The sequence below is a fragment of the Mesoplodon densirostris genome, chromosome 4 (genome assembly GCF_025265405.1).
Source record: "Mesoplodon densirostris isolate mMesDen1 chromosome 4, mMesDen1 primary haplotype, whole genome shotgun sequence".
NCBI classification, from domain to species: domain Eukaryota; kingdom Metazoa; phylum Chordata; class Mammalia; order Artiodactyla; family Ziphiidae; genus Mesoplodon; species Mesoplodon densirostris.
Window position 1 is genome coordinate 130438686 of NC_082664.1, and position 20907 is coordinate 130459592.

At 48.7% G+C, this 20907-nt stretch overlaps 1 protein-coding gene across 26 annotated transcripts in view; it reads right to left on the reverse strand.

The window, feature by feature from the left end:
• Positions 1 to 20225, reverse strand: part of TPM1 (tropomyosin 1) — a 28267-nt gene extending 8042 nt beyond the window's left edge. For 4 of the 26 annotated variants that reach the window (XM_060097225.1, XM_060097232.1, XM_060097241.1 and 1 more), the window contains exons 1-7: positions 14226 to 14372; positions 5982 to 6115; positions 3542 to 3659; positions 2262 to 2332; positions 1408 to 1483; positions 895 to 957; positions 538 to 607 (exon numbers count right to left, since the gene is read on the reverse strand). In XM_060097225.1, the coding sequence (XP_059953208.1) occupies positions 538 to 607; positions 895 to 957; positions 1408 to 1483; positions 2262 to 2332; positions 3542 to 3659; positions 5982 to 6115; positions 14226 to 14357 (664 nt within the window). In that variant the 5' untranslated portion in view covers positions 14358 to 14372. Of the gene's footprint in view, positions 1 to 537; positions 608 to 894; positions 958 to 1407; positions 1484 to 1927; positions 2004 to 2261; positions 2333 to 3541; positions 3660 to 5981; positions 6116 to 14225; positions 14378 to 18757; positions 18884 to 19070; positions 19197 to 19971 lie in introns of those variants that run through there. The other 22 variants (XM_060097227.1, XM_060097240.1, XM_060097228.1 and 19 more) reach the window with 16 other exon arrangements.
• Between the last annotated feature and the right edge of the window lie 682 nt (positions 20226 to 20907).

Genomic DNA, 20907 nt, shown 5'->3' on the forward strand with positions numbered 1-20907 from the left:
CTAAGTATCTTAGTGGAGAAGTGCTGAAGTATAATGTCAAAGTGTAGTGCCCTATTACCCTCCACCCCCCTGTCAGGATACACAGCACATGCCAAGATGATTAGTAACTTAAAAAAAAAAAAATCCAAACCCTTACATTGAATTCGCACTTGGGGGAAGATAAGTTGTGCCTAAAAACAAATCCATACCATTCTGGCAATAAGGAGATGCCACTAAAGACAGAAAACACACCAGTCATTCTCACCTATGACCACCTCACTCAGAGTGAGAAATAAACCTGCCACACTTCTGAAGAGTGTGCAGTAGAGCCGTTTGGCATCTGCTGTTACAAAAAGAGATGGGCCCCGTCTGGTGGCTAACGGTCATCTGGTGAACAGAGAGTTTAGGAGCCACGGAATGAAAACCCCGAAGGGCAGACAGGAAGAATGTGCAAGAGCAAAGAAGTGTATCGAGGAGGACGCAATGATTGGAAAATGACTTTGCCAGGTCACTACTCAGCCACAAGGATTAAGTTAAAAACAAAACTTAAGATCTTACCTTCTAAGTCATCAATGCTTTTCTCCAATTTAGTTACTGACCTCTCCGCAAACTCGGCCCGAGTCTCAGCCTGCAATAATTCAATTTATTTCAATCAGAATTGGGAAGTTTTAGATTTCTGGTAGCTACAAATATAGAGAAACTAGAGAATGAAAATCAATCCTGGCACCCATGAATGGGGTCTGAGACCACCTGCCAGTCAATCACCACAGTGAGAGGTGGCTAGCACAGCTCACTCTCCAAGACCACCCCTGAAAATCCCTGGATCATTCTAACTTTAAAATGAAAAAGCCCTGAACAGTTCTGTAAAAACAAACTCAATCCAGCTGGCTTTGTCCACAACACCCTTAATATTACCTCCTTCAGCTTGTCAGAAAGGACCTTGATCTCTTCCTCATATTTGTCTTCCTTCTGCGAGTACTGTAATTAGAAAGAATGTTCCAGATGTCAGGCCATAGCTCACCCTATACTGAGGTCTTCTAATACAACGAAAGTGTCAGCCCAGCCAACAGATGTTGAGGATCTCTTAGAAGGTAATGGAGCCTCTGATATCAAATGGCATACAACAATGCATTCTCTGTTTTCCTGCCTATTGTTTTACATGGGAGAAGAACAAGATAACTTATCCATTTGGCACTTGGTTTAAATTAAATTGTTACAGATGACTCACATACTCAAAATAAAATAGATTCTCCATTAAAAAAAAATCTGTTATTGATAATCATCAGGAAATTGCCTCAAAATGACGCCATTTGCTAACGTGTCTAATGGATTATTCCTTGCCTTGGCAGGGCCCCAGAAGAGAAAAAGTGGGTGTCTCTAGAGCAGCTCTTAAAGATGCCTTTCCCCCACGCCGTGCTCCTGGCCTACCTTCTCAGCCTGAGCCTCCAGTGACTTCAAGTTGTTCGTCACAGTTTTCAACTCTTCTTCAAGCTCGGCACATTTGCTAACGTTTTCGATCAGAGGTAGAAAGGGTGGGAGACAAGCCAAAGGAAGGAGGAGAGAAAAAGGAGAGGGATGGGAAAAAATGAAAACCGAGTCCTAGAGAACAAAGGGCTGCCTTAAAGTAGCCAAATCATCAAGGTACTAAAATGCTCAATTTTGCCATGGAGACTGCTCCCGACCTTCCAACCGCAGAAAGGCAGGGTGACAAAATCCAACAACCTCGAAGTGTGATAATTTGGCTTCTTTTTTGGCTGCACCAAAGAGCATTTATGAAGGAAAAACAAAGGAGTATAAAGGACCCAAAGAAAGCACTTAAAGCAAGGTATAAGATAGCAGAGGGTGTAGCGAAGGTGCAGCCGTTACAAAAACGAACCAGTAGGCATTGGAAGCTGAAAGACGCCTGGGTTGCAGTTAAACCTAAAACCCATACATGAGCCGTCAGTACCTTATCCTCTGCAGCCATTAATGCTTTCAAGGTCTGATCCATTATTCTTAATTGTTCTTCCAGCTGTCGAACTTGGCTGTTAGTGGACACAGGAAATGCACAAGGCCATTCTCAAAATCAGTGTGCAGGTAAGGCATGCAGTGATACACGCACTCATACACAGACACCCCACGCAAGTCCTCCATGTTCCATACTCGTAGCTCATCCCCGTCAAATGAGCACTTAAGGAGCCCGGAGCTGAAACAGGTCAATGTGCAGCTGCCAGAAGGTCATGCTGTTTAGTCACTGCTCCGCAGCACCCCACACACAGCCTCCTGGCGCCGGGCCCGCTTACCCTTCTGAGAGCTCAGCCCGCTCCTCTGCACGCTCCAGGTCACTCTCAATGATGACCAGCTTACGGGCCACCTGCAGCAGAACAAACACAAAACACACACACCATGGGGCTTCCAAGCTCGGAGGAGGGGTGTGGGGTGAGGACTGGATCCGTCAGCCCCTAGGAGTTCTTGCCTCTAAACAAGATGATCCTCTTTCCCGTGCACTGGAGAGAAGTGACTCTCCACCAGGCGTGCCCATGGAGAGGAGACCGGAGGCTTCTGCTCACCAAGACCCAGTGTGGTTAGTTATGGGTGGGCTGGCTCATCTTTAGTCCTACCTAGGTGACGCCTGTATAGTTACATAGCAGCCAGACCAAGTGTGGAAGGAGGGAGAGAGATGAAGTTCACAATCTCCAAACTAGCAGTGTGATGAGACATGACGCCTTTTATGCTGAAAAGGCGGGGCTGCAAGACAAGACTGAAAACAATCCTGAGAACTCCATCCATCTAGAGCTCTGTACCTCGACTCCCTCTATGTGCAGCAGGCTACAAATGCCAACAGAAACAGCAAGAGAGGCTGACATGAGAAGCTGCTGAGGTGACTAATGAGGTCAGTGGAAGAAAGGACCAGAGAGAAGGGATCCTAGGAAGCATTTCAAAATTAGTGGGCGTAGTGTAACCTGGAGATGGGAGATGATGATGATGAAGAGTCAGTGCTGTTTCAGGATAGCCATAGTACATTAAGGGAAAAACTAAAACCGTAACACAATCATGGGGGCTCTGTTATCACAGGAGGTTGCTTTCATGGGGCATGACCAGGAGGTGATTCACCTGTGAACCTTGAGGAGACAGGAGGACAGAGAGAAAGGCCTCCATGAATCTAGGGAGCAAGTGCATGGTCTGTGTCTCTACACTGACTGAACTGGGCTGTGCCAGGTGAATCACAGTAGGGAGAACTGCTTGCGTGGTGACAGCCTGAGAGGTCCCTTCCACAAAACACAAGAGGCCCAACTCTCCCTTCTCCTGACCAGAGAACTTTTGTCCTGGCCTTTGTGTGTGTGTTTGGGGTGGGAGGTGGGGGGAGGCATGGGGGCACAAAAAAAGCTTTGGTCTTTCCCAGTGCAACTGATCCCCTAGCAGGATCAAAATTGAGAACCGTTTTCTGGGGACAAAGGAACTCTTGCTTCTCAAAACCACCCATTTCTGCTAAGGAAGCAGATGGTTTCACTGAAGAACGCAAGGCTGTACACTGCTCCCCCGCTCCTGGGAGTCCACAAGGCCTTGGGCCCCAGGATCTGACCTCTTCATACTTGCGGTCGGCATCCTCAGCGATGTGCTTGGCCTCTTTCAGTTGGATCTCCTGAATTTCCATTTTCTCCTCATCCTTTTGAGCTCGGCTTTCAATGACTTTCATGCCTCTGAGAAGAAAGACATGCAGGAAGACCCAAGATTTAGAGGCGACCTCCACGAACTCACCCTGCAGCACAGTGGTTTGTGAGGCTCAGTGTAACTGACAGACCGAAACAGAGCACAGAGCTACTTTTATCTTCCAAACCATGAAACAAGACTGTCTAGAGCTGAAGGCAGAAAAGACATACACTTCCCTCTCTCTGTTTATTGTGAATGAAAGCTTACACTTTTGGTACTGTTGACACTGTCCAGGCAGCTAATGTGAAATGAAAGGTACCATGTGAGGATCCTGTTTGAATGTGGGAGGCATGGAATCAAGGAAGGTCAACAAGCTTTACCTGCTATATAAATAATGGGACTTCTTCCCTTTTCTGGTGGGAAGCTTCACCTTGAAAATGGACCAAAGTTAGAATGAAAGCAAACTTATCTTCATGTACTTCCTTCCCACAAAGAAAGTAGCTGTTCTTACCCCTTTAGCCACAAATGTAAGTATTAGATTGAACCAAATGAAATTGATGGTATTTGACCACATCGGACCTGCAAAAATGGCAATTTCATGTGGGTTGACCTATACTTTAGAGAAGAAACTTAGTTTTGCCTCTAATAAAACTCATAATAGAGGTGTTGAGAGGCAGGACCAACACCATCTTCTATGCTGATGTGTACGTTTGGATCCTTCAGCATGGTGCTAAGTTTTAGAAAATGTTAATTGACCTATGATATATTACAGATTTATGCAATAACAAATTATGTTAAAATGGGATTCATTTACCAATATCTAAGTACGCAGTAAGATAAATAAATCACTTTTTTTTTTTTTTTTTAATGAAGCACTACAATGTATTTTAGGAGACCTGCATCTTGGCTCGGCCATAAATTCTCTTTGAGAGTTTGGGCAGGCCACACCAGTCTCTGAACCCTAGTCTTCTCATCTGTAAAACAAGGGGACTGGACTAAATGATCTCTAAATACCTTTTTACTCCAACGTCTAACATTGCCAGATTGCCTTCCTTTCAGGTTCACTAACAAGTGTATTTCAGGAAGAAGCCAGCCACAAAACCGTTGGTTATATGTACACTGTAAGAGATGATGAGTCATCTTTAAGAATTCCAAAACTCTTGATGAGAAAAGAATCAATAAGCAACAGTGAATAATGAGCTGACAACTTCAGCTAAAGAGCTTCTTTGATCCTAAAGTCTGAAATCATTCTTTATCCATGGTGGCAGGGGGCAGAAATGCACCTCAAAGATGGAGAAACGGACAAAATGATGGACTGCGTGCACCTGCCCAGGTCACAGTGCAGAAACACACTGCCAGTGTCTGAGACATCACAATACTTTGTCATCCCTCGAAGGGCAGAACTCTCTCTAGTCCTGTGGAGTCTTGCTTGGAGTGCTTCCAAGTAATATGAGTACAAGAACTCGAACAGTTGAACATGAGAGAAAATGCCTTGTGGAATACACGACGGCTGATATGGCCCTGGTTTTCCTTTACTACCACAAGGCTGAATCTTGGGGTAATAAGTCAGGTAGAGCCAGGTCATAGTGGGAGCATGCTCAGCAGACATGCAGATCTGACTGTACTTACCTATGCACACGTGTCTTATCGGCTTTACTAAGTCCAAAACAATTTACTTTTGTGGATCATATTTCTGTTTTATCTGTGCTTTCTCTTCCGCTCATTTCTTGGGCTATTTGACAACTGACAGCCCATACTGTATTTACCTCGGCCTGAGACCCCTTGGTATATTTTATTTAACATCTTTATTGGGAGTATAATTGCTTTACAATGGTGTGTTAGTTTCTGCTTTATAACAAAGTGAATCAGCTATACATATACATCTAGTCCCATATCCCCTCCCTCTTGCGTCTCCCTCCCTCCCACCCTCCCTATCCCACCCCTCTAGGTGGTCACAAAGCACCAAGCTGATCTCCCTGTGCCATGCGGCTTCCTTGGTGTATTTTAAAATAAAGTTATCTTTTTTAAAAAAATGCATAATTGCTCCATGGTCAGTAGGAATGAAAGAACCAAAACACATCCCTAGAACCTCCCGTTTACACGTCCATCTCCCTCGCTGTGTGGTGAGCTCTAAGAGAGCAGGAATGGCGTCTTTTTTTTTATTTGTAACCTTGGGGCTTAAAACAGTGCTTTGCACAAAGGTGTCCCACTAATGTTAAATGAACAAAACCATTAGTTGCACCTGGATCAAGTCAGGAAATAGTGCCACCAAGGTACTGTAAAATGCTTAGAGGCCCATGATCAGAGAAGCCCTCCCGTTCCACCAGGAGGAAAGGCTGTGCTAACAGGTGGGCTGAACGAGGGGTCCTCACCTCTCACTCTCATCTGCTGCCTTCTCAGCCTCCTCCAGCTTCTGCAGAGCTGTTGCCAGACGCTCCTGGGCACGATCCAACTCTTCCTCAACCAGCTGGATGCGTCTGTTCAGAGAAGCTACGTCGGCTTCAGCCTGGGTAGAGAGTGAAAGGCATTTCAGTGTCGGAGAGAAAGTGACGGTAGTGCCTTCAGGAGGGGCTGAGACTGAAACACTGGTTCCAGACGGGAAGCCTGGGCCCTGTGGTGAGCCACCCTAAAGTGCGTTACAAGCCCTGGTCAACTCCGGAGTTGTCAGATACGTTCATCCATTGACCTACCCAGTGAATGTCCACCTGGGGGTATACGCAGATCCACACACACCCTCCTCATCGGACAAAGGGACCATCAGCAACACTCTCTCACTTGGTTCTCTTCCTCCACAGATTTCAACATGCTGGCTTTACCTGCCTGTTAAGGGGGAGCTTCATCACAGCCACCTCACTCGGTGGGGCCTGAGGTGTGGACAGAGGCGATGGGACTTACCCAGGCTCAGTCACACAAGACGAGAGCAGCACAGCGAGGACTCGGACTCAGGAGTCTCAGTTCTCCTTTCTGCTGATTGTGTTCTCAAAGGGGCTTTATTAAATATTTTAGGAACTAAAATATTTTTAAATTCAGTGGTTCTAAAATATACACCATACAGAGACACAGCAAAACCTAGCAAGCCCCCTGCCCTTCAGAACCCCTTTAGAATAACTGGTCACACTGGAAGAGGGCCAAGACAAATTTCCCAAGCGTTTGTGACATATGACATATGCCTACAGGAATTTCTCACAAGTCAAGGTTGCTACAAGAAGAGCTTCAAACTCCTTAGAAGAAAAGCAGTACAGATACTCTTTTTACTTGGTATCTATCTCTGAAATAAGATGCTTCTTTCTGGGGGATGCAATGGTTACCTACGGTTATGAGCATTTGTTACTATAAGCCTCAGAACACTTGCAAGCCTGGACCGGTCCATTACATACACTTGCATCGATGGCTGTTTAAACATTATGCACATAAGTGAAAGATGGAATTTGTTAATCTGGTACTGTTTCCTCATCCACTCTGAATGTGTGCTTATCCTGGGGTGATGGGGTTTTTAGGACACTTGGGAGTTTTCTAAAAACTACAACATGCACTTTGGGACTACGCTAGCCCTCTACCTACAGTCCTGTCTTCCTGACTCAACTGTAAGCTTCTTATGTGCAAGGAATCACAATTCACTGCACAGAGTATGGGCTCAGTAAAGGTCTACTGAATAAAATGAGTAAAACCAACCTAATTTAAACAAAAGCAACTTTTTTAGTTTCTGGACCCATGATACACAGTTTGAAATGCACATGTAGTTAGAGTCTGCGATTATGGCCTTGAAGTAAAGGAACACGAGAACATTCTGCTCTTTGCTCATCTAGATTTGTAAAATTTTAAAAGTCAAGTTCTCTCTGGGAAAGAGAGGTGATTAGGGCATCTACAATCATGGTGAAAGACTTTTTATAAAAACACGCAAATACACTTTTATCTCTTCAAAAATTAACTGTGTAGTAATAATTGGCTGATGGAGGCAGGGAGCGGGGGAAATGTGAAATGAATCCAAGGTCAGTCAACAGTTGCACTGGCCCACAAAGTAGATCACTGCAGGTGAACAGCTAGTAATGGGCTCCACCAGGTCTGGCAGGTGAATGTTGGGATTTTTTTGGAGGAGGGATGAAGGTAATAGGGATAACATATTTCTTCTTCTTCTTTTTTTTTTTTTTTTGCAGTACGCGGGCCTCTCACTGTTGTGGCCTCTCCCTTTGCGGAGCACGGGCTCTGGACGCGCAGGCTCAGCGGCCATGGCTCACGGGCCCAGCCGCTCCGCGGCATGTGGGATCTTCCCAGACCGGGGCATGAACCTGTGTCCCCTGCATCGGCAGGTGGACTCTCAACCACTGAGCCACCAGGGAAGCCCATGGGATAACATATTTCTTAAGTATGGGAACTTTAAAAAGTTTTTAGCCCCATGTAAAAAAACAAAACAAAACAAAACCGGAAGGAGGTATACATTAAGGGTATACTTTTGGGTCAGGTCAGATTTCTTTTCTATATTTTCCATTTCTAGTAAAATTCTATTCATTTCATGAACGGGGAAAAACAAGCAAGCAACCCTGAAAGCTGAAAACTAAAATGAGGAGCAAAACAAAAACCACCATCCAAAACACCACCAACAAAAAAAACCTCAGCAGAGTGTCTAGGTCATGTACTCAGAAGTATTTGTCCCCCTTTTCTTAAATATCCTTGTTATAGGTGCTGCAGCCAGAGAAATGTCAACAAGATTTTCAAAACAATTTTTGTAGCCACCACACTCTAAGCTTCCTGTTCTGTTTTCTATCTGGGCCCCAACCTCAAGGACTTTGTACTCACAGAGAGGAGACTGTTTATACTCCGGGGAAAGAACCCTCCAGGTGCCAGGCCAGTCCAGGTCCCTGGCCTCCCACACACCTGGGGCATCAGAGAGTAAGGAGTCAGCACCCCACGTTCGTTCCTGCCTCTGCACGAAAGATCTCCCTACCCGAGAGGAACGCCCATCAATCCGAACCTTCCCTCTTCCCTCTTATTTTCTCCATTCTAACCGTTCTTTCCCTTAGCTCTGATACTGTTTTATAAAGGTCATTAACTCCTTTTCCCCAGGAGCATTTTGTAGAACCTACATTAGGGGTTGTGCCCTACGGAAATACCAGTCAATAGGCCTCGTATACGGCACCAGAACAACAACTGGGAATGGAGACCTGTTCTTAGGAGCCAGGACAGGGGCAACACAGAGAACAGACCTGTGGGTGGTCCACAAAACGGGGTCTAAGATGTTTAGCTGGAAGGGTCCCTAGGCATTGTCCAGCAGTTCCCACAACTGGCTGGGTGTCCAAATTCACCAGGAGATGCCTATTAAAAACACAAATTTCCGGGCTTTCCTGGTGGTTCAGTGGTTAAGAATCCACCTGCCAATGCAGGGGACATGGTTCGAGCCCTGGTCCGGGAAGATCCCACATGCCACGGAGCAACTAAGCCCGTGCGCCACAACTACTGAGCCTGTGCTCTAGAGCCCGCGAGACAAAACTACTGAGCCCGTGTGCCACAACTACTGAGCCTGTGTGCCACAACTACTGAGCCCGTGTGCCTAGAGCCCATGCTGCGCAACAAGAGAAGCCACCGCAATGAGAAGCCCAAGCACAGCAATGAAGAGCAGTCCCTGCTGGCTGCAGCTAGAGAAAGCCTGTGCACAGCAACAAAGACCCAATGCAGCCAAAAGTTTTAAAAAACAAACAAAAACAAAACAAATTTCCAGGCCCCATCCCTAGAGATTTTGATTCAAGAGGTCAGAAAGGAGGACAGGAATCTGCACTATAAAAAAGCAACCCCCCCTCTTCCCCACCCACCATCCAAAGAGCTGGCAAATCCTGTGGGAACCACTCATCTAGCTCTTTGTAGAAGAGAAAATAGGAAGAGGGAGGGATCTTTGACATGCTCAGGTCACAGCCATCAGCGGGAGGTAAGACTAGCAACAAAGTCCCCTGGTCCTCACGTGCTGGCATGCCTGCCTCCCTTCTCAAGGGCTCCTGGAGCTTCGTGGAAGCCCTGGAACTGGTGGTTCTCACCTATGGAGTCTTTCTGCTTTCTGACGTCAGAGCAGCAGGTTCTCTACAGCCAGCCTGACTCCAACCCCCTACCTGAAAGAAGGCCTTCAGCGAAAGAACCTAACCAGGACTAGAAGAACAGTTACTGTACTGAATATCATCTGCTAAACAAGTCCTCTCAATCCATTTTGAAAAAAGGTGTGGAATAAAATTGAAAACATCATCAAGTAACATCAGGGGAGTACCAGCTCACACAAGGACACAGAACATTTGTTCTCAACCCCAGAAACCAATGCCTGCTGCCCCAGAGGTTTCAGAGCAGGATGGGCAAAGGTGCTTGTAGATAACAGCCCAGATCTGAAAGCAGTGTCTGGGGTGTATGGATCTCTACATAAGCTTCCCCCGGGGAAAAACCTGGGCTCTCACTGGCTTCTCAGGCCTCACCATACTGGTCTGATCGCAATTTAGTTTGGTTCTCTAGAATTCAAGATATACTCAATTCCATAAATTAATTAAGGACACCCTTATTTTCACTTTTTTTGGGGGGGGGATTATGCTCTATGTTCAAAAGGCCCACATCTCTCACCTGCACTAGCTTTTATTTCCGGTATGTATTCTCTGAGTTCTGAGGCTTATTTAGATATTTTCTAAGGTTCTTCCCATCACAGCACCTGGGCAGTTTACTTAAGACTTAACTGGCTGTTGCCTCTGTCAGTACAAACCCTACAGACACATGACCATCTGTTATTTAAAAAGCAGATATAAATAACAAGGCATTTGGGAAGGGTCAAGACCCCAGACGCAAATGATTTCCAGGCATGGAAATCACCCCCAGTGTACTGGGTTAGCTTCTAACGACAGCTCATGCGTTGACACTGCTGGTGAGGTCTTCGGGATGCTAGTTTCTTTCATTTCAAAAGTGCTATTGTGTCCCAACATGTAATGAACTACTCAGAAAAGACACCGCTGTATTAGTAAAGGCTGCCGACTGTCTTCCTGCAGATCTGTTGTTAAACAACCACCAGGCACTCTACACGTGTGAGGTGCCTTAGAGCTGCATGTGCCCCCCAATCCCCTCCACAAGGTACCAGCTACCTAAGAAACTACAATAGACATCAAGGGGATGCCCACACAATATAGCAAAATGTTACTCCAAGTCTGACTTGAAAGAGAACTTTTACAGGGCCTAGAATTTCACGAAATCCAGGTGTTCTAGCCAATATAACTAAAGACAATTTAAAAATAGCAATGGGGCTTCCCTGGTGGCGCAGTGGTTGAGAGTCCGCCTGCCGATGCAGGGGACACGGGTTCGTGCCCCGGTCCGGGAAGATCCCACATGCCGCAGAGCGGCTGGGCCCGTGAGCCATGGCCGCTGAGCCTGCGGGTCCAGAGCCTGTGCTCCGCAACGGGAGAGGCCACGGCAGTGAGAGGCCCGTGTACCAAAAAAAAAAAAAAAAAAAAAAAAAAAAGCAATGATTTTTACTTTAAAAACAAGTATTTCCGTTAGAGGATTAAGAAGAAATAATTGTAGGAGAATAATATTATATCCTAAAAATAAATCCTCTGGAATGCATGTTCGAAGTCCTACCTGAACTGGAGTACTGCATGGGATGATCAAAGGTCAGGTCTTTTTATTTCATACGAACTGTAGTTGTACAGAGAAAGTTTCACCCAGTTTACTGTGTAAGACCCAAGTCACTACAGCCAAGTTAAACTTCTGCCCTTATATGGTAAGGAAAGGGGAAAAAAACACGGATGACATTAAGGGGCACTCCCATGGATAAGAGTTAAAAACAACCTCTCTATCTGCACCAAAGCCTGTAATTCACGAGGCATATTTGTGTAATGAGTGAGAAGGGATGTGAACAGGGCATTGTAGTGCCTTCGCCTTGCCTATACATGAAAGCAGAAAGCCAGAGTATATATACACTCCAGCTACTGCCACCCTGTGGGGGCCAATGGGGGCATGAAATGCACTTTTAGATTCCTGTTCTCAGAAATATTTACCAACTCTAAAGAGGGGAAGGGCTGGGAATTTTTGTAAATTGGTTTTTCCTGTGATTTAATAAAGTTACCAATTAAGAACCTACAGGCTGCAACTGTTAAGTCCCCTTGTTTGCTGTGTACCATACAGAAAGAAGGAAGGCAGACTGCCTTCTTCTTGCTCCCTCTTTGATAAGGACAAAAGACAAACAAAACCCTAGCGGGTCATAAGATCTGGAGTCAACCATTCCATCAAGCAAAGTAGCCTCATTCCAAAATTTTGAAGGGCCCACACACCTTGGAAAAACAAACCAGTAGAAAAAAAAGGGATGGCTGCTTTTTCCAAAGTTAAGTGCTGGTTGTAATAGGGCCAATTAACTACAGCCTGTCTGAATCTTTGAGAATGTGAATTAGGGCCAACTCTCCAAATATTTTTTGCAGTGGCTCATGACTTTGTCACTAAATTTTTATCTTTGCTGCCAAGAGAAACTGTGACTGCTAGCTTAACTCACAGCTATGCCTGACAACTACCAAGAAACCACCTTCAATTAGCTACCTTTAAGTTCCAGTTTCATAAGTTAGGAACACCTCTCAATTTGAAATTCTCTCTTCAGTGGTCTGACCCAGTCCTCAAGTTGCTGTCATAAAAAGTTCTGTGCCCATCCAATCATCCAGATAGACTACTTTCAAAAATCACTTTAAAAAATTTGAAGCTAAACCACTTTTAATATAAAGCTTTGAAAAGAATGAAAGCATTATCTCTACCCAACTGGCCCAGGAAGAGTACTGTCATAAAAACTAAGCCCAAGAGAGAAGGTGAGTAAAATAGTAACAATGTGCCCTTCATAAAATTTATCTTCTGTGTCTAATATCAATCACCAGGCCAACAGTCCATAAGAGGCTCTCCTGTACAGGACCACATATTCCCTTTCTTAGCAGGGGAGGGGAGTTCTACCGACTTCCACCACTAATACCACTTCTACCCACCAAACATTCCTTCTAGCCTGCCTGTGTCCTCTCTCCGTTCAAGTTGAAAAAAGAAGAAAAAAAATTTGATTAGAAGCATTGAAGTGGAGTGTTTTAAGATGTAGTGAAATGAGCAGCCCATCTTTAAGACCCTTTGATAGCTGGTAAACTGAACGCAAAGGAGCAATGAGCGATGCCGAGTGTGGAGCAGTTCTAATACCAGCTGATGCAAGGCACTTACTCTAGTGTGCTAAGCACCATTGCAACTTCTTTACACACACTCTTTTCATCCTCACAACAGGCAGGCACTACCATTACCCACATTTTACAGTCGAGGAACTGAGGGACTGAGAAGTTAAATGATTCAAATCCTAGCAGCCTGGGCCCAGAGTTCTTGTTCTTATCCATCATGTTCTATTGGTTCTAATGGTTCAAGGACAACTGCGAGCCAGTCAGAGAGGGAGTCGGAATTCATTCATTGCCTGGCCAAGTTCAGAGACATCCATGGGACCTCTGCTGTCTTGTCCTCTACAGAAAATGATCTTTTGCCTATTGATTTCCTGGTTCCTGCCTATTTTATCTGAAACTTCATCTAGTTAGGCCTTCCTTTCAAGAGGACCCATTTGCTTCTAGGTATTTTATGCAAAACAGGTCTCATAGCTTCTGCAGCCAGCCATAATGCCATTACATACACCTCTCAACTCAGAATACGCCTCTATTAAGCACAGAAGGACCCCACATGAGCGCTTGTCATAAAATTCCCAAGGTGTTTGAGTATCCTGATTTAAAACACACACACACACACACACACACACACACACACACACACACACTCACACTCTCTCTCTCTCTCTCTCTCTCTCTCTCAAAAATCAACAAACAGCAAATGCCTTAACTACCTCTGAAATCCTGTTCCGGTGCGCTGGATGCATTTGCCTTAGTGGAAAGGAAGGAAGCCAGGTATTACACTCAACGTGGGGGAGGGGAAGCCGGCAGGAGAAAACACCCAATAATCGTAGCTATTTAGCCAACTTTTTCAAGACTCGGTAACAAAGGAACATCTACCTGTACAGGAGAACCTGGGAGGAGGGATGATTAAGAAAGGGAAGGGCAAAGGGCCGCATACTAAGTCAGAACACGCTTTGTCAGTGTCTCAACCACCTCCAGAGAAACAGGCTTTCAAGAAGCCAAGGCTAAACAGGGATGGGGGAGTTTAGCATCCCCGGGCCCCAAAGCCAGACAATGCCTCAGACATGACCTGTTAGCGCCCTTCCCAAAAGAACGGATTTCCAAAAGGAGAGACCTCTTCCGTCCCCACGCTCCGAGTAAATAATGCCAGCAGCGCAAAGGGCACATGCCGGGGACCCGAGACGCTGGGCCGAACGCAAACACCCCAGACACAGAGTCCCTTCTGGGAAAGAGCTGCTTCCAGAACCTTCTCAACACCACTAATTCTCCCTCGGTTCTTTAGACCAGCGAGATGAAAAGGGCTGAAGTGAACAGGCAGCGCCCCTCCCCAGAGCCTGACACCTGCGGGCCCAGGTGCGCCCCGAGGCGGGGGGAGGGGTGGCGGGGGAAGGTGGGCTCCCGGGGGCCCTGCGGGGCGCGGTGAGGCCGACTGGGGAGAAGGCGCCTCTGGGGATGGGTGATGGGTGGGTCCCTTACGGTCTCCCTCAGCTTCCTCTCGTAGTCCAGCTCGCGCTGCAGGCTGCCCGCGCGCTCCTCCGCGGCGTCCGCCTGCTCCTGCAGGCTCCGAATCTTTCTCCGTACCGCCTCCAGCGAGCTGCTCCCCGCCATTGAGCCGGGCGGCGGCGGGCCGGCAGGCTGGAGGACTGCCGCGGGAGAGACCGGCTGCTGCGCTCCTGCCGCCGCTGCTCCTGCCGCACTCCGACCGCCTGGTCACCCCGCCCAGGCCGCGGCGCGCCACGGCAGCGCCCCCTGCGGCCCAGACACAGCCCGGAAGTCGCGACCTCCTAGGCTGCGCAGGCGAACCGCAGGCGGGTGCGCGAGCGCCGGGGGCGGGCCCAGCGGGCGGGGCGGGGCGCGCGCCGCGGACCCCGGGAACTCGCCAACCGCGGGAGGCACCGCGCATGCTCAGGGCCGCGGGGCTGACAGGCGCGGTGCGCAGGCTGCCGGGGCACCTGGTGAGCGGGAGGGTGGCCAACGCGCCGAGGTTGTTACTTCGACTCCCAGCGCCCCTCCCCTGCGCCGTGGGAAACCCGGAGTAACGGATTTGGCTGCAAAGGGCGACGGTGCCGCCTTTTGGCGGCGCGAGCGCTCCGCTCGGGACTGCCAGTTTCCCATGCCCAGGAAGGAGAGAAGCCGAGCGAGGGATTTGGGGCTGGAATGTACCCCCAAAGGGATTGTTCCTCGATGTAAAGAACCCCAGAACACAAGATCCTAACCACAACAACTCTCCTTCCCTCCAAACTCATGAAGGGAAAACCATTAACATATTGCATAGAGGTTAAACCTCCTAAATGCTGTCTCCCTAGGTTAGAATCTGGCTTTTGGTTCTCTCCTGGTTGTGTGACGGAAGACAACTTGACTTCATCTGTAAAAGCACGGTTAATAGTAGTACGTTTCTCATAGGGCTGCTGTGAGGATTATGAAATGACAGAAAGCACTAAGCACAATACCTTGTACGTAGTTAACTCAAATGATAGCTTTAGTTAATAAATACACAGGCACTGTCTTAAGAGTCAGGCTACAGCCTATAACCAGCTGTGGGACCTCAAGCCCTCCAGCCTATCTGGGACCTACTTTCCTTTCCACAAAAACAATCATCTCAAGGGTCCCTTCTAGTTACAACCTTCTCTGGTTTTAGATCAGCCTCTGAGATCTGGAATCTGACCAATTCTGGGCCGGACTGAGATGTCTTAAAAGGCACACCAAGGAAGTCTACAGAACCCTATGAGAGCGTCCGGCTACAGCTGGATGAAAACCAAAGTGGACACAATCTTTGGGAACCACCCTCTGCCAATTCTCCCCTTTGGCTACGTTTTTAAATGTCTTCTAAGTCTCACAGCTTTCTTTCCTCACCTTTCTCACAAAGGCCCTTCAAGTCAGTTCCTATATGTTTAAGTGTGGGAATAATGAAGAAAAAGAAAACACACTTGACAACCCCCTCCTACGCCAAAGCCCTAATGAGGAAGCTCCTTGCTTTTCTGACTCATTTGCTATGGACTTTCTCACAGCCTCCCTCTGCTGAGACTCTCACAAAGCCCAGCACGGGCCCTCACATCCTGTAGGTGGAGCCTCTAGCTTTGTTTCCACACAGTTCATCTAGTCAGGAGGGAGGTCACAACTGCTTCCCTAAGAGTACAGACTGGGGGCCTCCAACTTTGAGGGTGGGAGAAGGGGGCATCTGGGAGCCTCCAGGAGATGCAGAGACTGCTGGACAGGTGCAAATGCTCTAAGCAGCCAACTAGTGACTTAATGTCCTGCTTTTCAAACATCTGGGAAAGTCAGTTTCAGGTGAGTTCATTTTCACGCTGATGTCATTATACAAGAGTTTAGGACAGTTGTTCTCGGCCTTGGCTGCACATTGGAATCACCTGGGTATTTAACAAATACTAATGCCTGCATTCCACTCCCAGAGATTCTAATTGGTCTGGGGTACAGCCTGGATTTTAAGTTTTAAAACCATCCTAGGTGATTGTTTAGGTAAGGTTGAGAATCACTGATTTAGAAAGCAAAGACCTACAGGGAATAAAGACTCACATACTGCAGATGTCAGAGACATCACAGTTATTGGGGAAGGGGTTGGGCCAGAGAGAAAATGGAGCGCTTGATCCCCTTCAGCCTCACTTATGTGGAGGGACGACAAAAAATTCAAAACAAAACCATCAGAGGGCCTCCCTGGTGGCGCAGTGGTTGAGAGTCCGCCTGCCGATGCAGGGGACACGGGTTCGTGCCCCGATCCCGGAGGATCCCACATGCCGCGGAGCGGCTGGGCCCGCGAGCCATGGCCGCGGAGCCTGTGTGTCCGGAGCCTGTGCTCCGCAACGGGAGAGGCCACAGCAGTGAGAGGCCCGCGTACAGCAAAAAAAAAAAAAAAAAAAAAAAAAAAAAAAAAAAACCATCAGAGATCCGACCTTGCAAATTACAACCTTTCAAGCTAGGAAGAGCCCATTTCTGGAATAGGATTTGTAAAGTGTGTTGGAAAATTAATAGAAAAATGTTTTTAGTAGTAGAAAAATGTGAAAATGTTTTACATTGGTGAGTAATAGTGCAATGTCCTAATCCCAAATGTAATACAATTCTACCTCAGGAAGTTGACCTCTCTCCTACCTTTCTCTGGTGACATCTGTCTCTTCCTCCTCAAGTCATCACTATTTTTACTAGCTAGGAATCACTCTAAATATAGCATTTCTTCACAAACGTCTTGCACATCCCTACAGGTTCCAAACAACCTAAAATGTCTTAAAGGGGAAGATGATCAATATACTACCAAAAAAAAAAAGTGTACCATATTAGGGATAGTTTTCCAGTGGAAAGAAAAGAACACAGCTTCAAAAACCTCCCCCTCCTCCTGGCTCCGCCCTCCCCCACCGAGCTGGCTTTAAATATCCTCTTTGCCTCTTCTGCCTCACCTCATTCCAATGCACCATTAAACAAGACTTTTCAATAAAGACATGATAGAACCACATAGTTACAATAATTATGATTTTTTTCCCTTAAGAATTGTAGTAGATTTTTCTCCTTCTCTTGCTTTCAGTCTTACTGGGTTATTTTCAAATTCTCTGCATTCTTTTCCTTATAAGGAATATCTCTCCTTGATCTATCAGCGGCTCTTTTGAAAAAGCTAAATAAACGTCCTGCTGGAGAATTTCGGGGAGACAGACATCCTCCATTTAACCATATACGGAGCAGACATCTGATCTACATTACACAAAACTGGCGCAGAGTTATATGCATTTTTTGGCTCTTTTTCTAAAGCCAGGTAGTTTGTAACTTAAATATTTTACCTAAATCAGTGTTTCCCTGAACCCCCTTTCCAGGGACCTTGCTTTTCACTGAAACTTTCTTTTTGTCAGATTCTAAATTCCTGTGTCTGGATCTCTCATTTACAAAGCACACTCAGGGATTACATTTCGTGCCTTTCATGTCACAGAAAGCCTTTACTGATTTCAAGACCCAGACCCTCCAGCAATTTACACTTTACTCTCATACAAAAAATTCTGCTGTTGCACTTGGTAGTTCAACTTTCTGGGCATAGGTTTCCCTGGTGCTCATACATTCTTGAAATTGTTAACCAACTTCCCAACGAATTCTTTCCTAATTGGGCCTCTAGGCTTAATTAGCTCCTAGAATGGTGTGAAAAGAAGTCGGTCCTTTGGAAATATAATGCTTGCCTTGACTTATGCAGCAGAAGAGGCAAGCTCTTCGGCTAAAAGGATTCCAGAGGGCAGTGGACAAAATGCTGGCAGAGCTTTTGTGGTGCGTGCATCATCCTTGAAGCTATGTGGTGGTTGTCAGCGGCTGACAGGTTGGGGTGGGGTGAGCAGGAGAGTCGGGGGCAGCTAGCTCACTATACCATATAAAGCACTGAGCTATATATAACTCCGAGCTTACTTTCTGGATCTAGTGCCCTCAGACTGCAGACCCAAGCAAATATCGTCTTCCCAGGCAGATCTTAAGGGCTGGATTAAGCTTCCTTAGTGAGTAAGGAGGCCTCAAGTGTTTCTGTGGCCCACCATCAAGCTTAGCCTTCTAAGTAGCACCATGCCATTTTTTCAGTGCCATCTCTAGTCTGTGTCCTGACTAGACCCACCACCAAAAACCAGGCCTTGCCACCCACCAGAGATGGCAAAAGGAAAGAAAGTGGAGAAAACTAGGCATTCCGTTTGCACAAACCTCGGTGATGACACCTCGGAGGTTTTCTGCCACCATGGAGCAGGGTTCACCTCCAGAGTCCAATTTCAGTTACTGTATTCTTCCAGCTTCTCACCCACCCCCCTCCACCCCCAGGGGTGGGGGAAAGAAGGAGAAAAAGAAAGAGGAATGGATGAAATAAAAATGAATGTGTGCGGTAGCAGTCGGAGGCAGCATCCAGTGCTCTGGGCCATGGCAGGCTGTGTGCGAGTTTCCAGCAAGAGGAGGTGATCCTCCTCCATTGCTCTCTGGCCCCTGTGGTGACCCCAGAGCGGCCACCAGGGCAGGAGGTGAGGGAGGCAGTGTGTGCGTGCACTTACATCGGTGGCCTTTTTCTCCGCCAGCTCCAGCTTCTCCTGGGCATCTTTGAGAGCCTCGGAGTATTTGTCCAGTTCATCTTCGGTGGACTTGAGTTTCTTTTGCAGCGACACCAGCTCATCTTCCAGCTGGGAGTTGGCCGTGGGGGATGGGGACGGGGGGGGTGCAGCAGGCAGCGTGATCCCGCAGGGGAGGGGTGTGGGTGCACAGAGCCAGAAGGACAGGGACAGCGGGAGAGAGAAAGGGAAAGACAGGGAGGGAGAGAGAGAGAGACAGAGTTAGCCATTCGTGCGCCGCGCCGCGCGCCCCGGGTACCTTGGCGGCGGCCTCATCGGCGGCCAGGAGGCTGTCCTCTGCCTTGTGCAGCTCCTCCAGCACCCGGTCCCGCTCGTCCTCCGACGCCCGCAGCAGCTTCTCCTTGGCCGCTATGTCCTCCTCGAGCTGGGGGGCGGCGGCGGGCGGGCGCGGCCGGCCGGCACGGACCGGGTGTTAGACACACACACACACACACACACACACACACACACAACACACGGGCACCGAGTTGGCTGGGGCCCTTCGGGTGTGAGGCGCCACCGAGTTGGGGTTCAAGGGTCCCTAGGTAACCCTCCTCTCTCCCGGAGCCCACTCCGCACCCCACCCCAGCCCCCGGGGCGAGACTCCTGCGGAGGTCTCAGCGGGCTCAAGCCCACAACTTGGGGGTGCAGAAAAACGCCCCCGTCTTCCCGGCCCGCCGTACTCTCTAGTCTGTCCATCTTTGTTTTTAGGAACAAACTGTGACTGTCCCTCCCCCCTCCCTCGCAGCTCCCCCCTTCCCAGTTGAATGTTTTATACTCCCCAGTCAAAAAGTCCAGAAGAACTTCTAACAGTTTCTGGACTTGATTCCCTTCGACCCTCCTCCTCTCCCCCGCCCCCGAATCCAAAACTGATTTCTCATCCTGAGAATCAAGTGCCTCTAGGACTTGAAGGGACTTCGCGGGCTCTGGGAACCAGAAAAGGGAAATAAGCGTCCCCAGACGAGAGAAAAAGTTAGAATAAGCCAGAGTCTCGCTCTTCCCTTCCCCCTTCTCAGACGCCCTGGAGTGGGGTGGCTCCCCGAGTCCTCGGAGTGAGGGGCCGGGAAGGGGTGCGAGGCCCGGGTCCCGGGGCTCGGGGGCCCCCGGCGGGCGGAGCGCGGGCGACCGGCCGGCGCAGGGCCGGAAAGGCGCAGGCAGACCTGCTTGCTCCTGTCCTCCGCCGCCTTCTTATCGGCCTCCGCCTGCTCCGCTCGATCCAAGGCGTTCTCCTTGTCGAGCTTGAGCATCTGCATCTTCTTCTTGATGGCGTCCATGGTGGCGGCGGCAAGCGGCCCTGGGGCTGCGGCGGCGGGAGCGGGGAGGCAACAGCGCGGTGGGGAGGCCGATCCGGAGTGCGAGCGCACAGCCGCCTGCTGATCCCAGATATGTACTTTCCCAAGGGGGCGACCGCATTCCTCAAGACAGCCAATACTTTTTTGGAAAAGCTTTTTTCTCCTGCCCCCTTTCCCCCTCTCCTCCCTCCGCCCCCTGCGCCCTCCCCGCTGCTCCCGCGGGGGCCGCTCGCCCATTTGCTGCTGCCTGCCGGCCTCCCAGTTGACGGTGGATATGACTATATATGGGGACCCGAGCAGCCGAGGCGGCGGCCGGGCGAGGCCTCCTGCCTTCCAAACCTGCACTCCGGGGAGAGGGCACCGGGGCCTCGCGGGGGCCGAGCCGGGGCCGAGGCGCTAAGCTCTGCCCTCCGCCCTCCGCAACTCCTCCTCCTCGGGTCCATGCCCCGCCTTTAGGGTCCCCAGTCGAGCCGTCCTGAGTCACAGGAGGCCGGAGGAGAGGAGCAGGTGGTGGATGCTCGTCGCCCCCTTGAGCCGCCAGACCCGGGCGCGCTAAGCATCAGGCCCCGTACCCGGCGCCCGGGCCCGTGCGCTCCGGACACCCGCCCCGCGCTTCTCCCGGCAGCTCCCAGACTGCCGGGTATCGGCCTGGGCTCTCACGTTCTGGAAACTCAATTGGAGCAGAGAAAGGAAGAGTTGGGAGGAAGGTCTGGGGTGCTGCTCTTGAGACTTTCTCTGCTGGTACGGGTCAGAATGTCTGAGAATCTGTCTTATGCGGTGCCCTGTCCCCCAGAGGAGGGACAG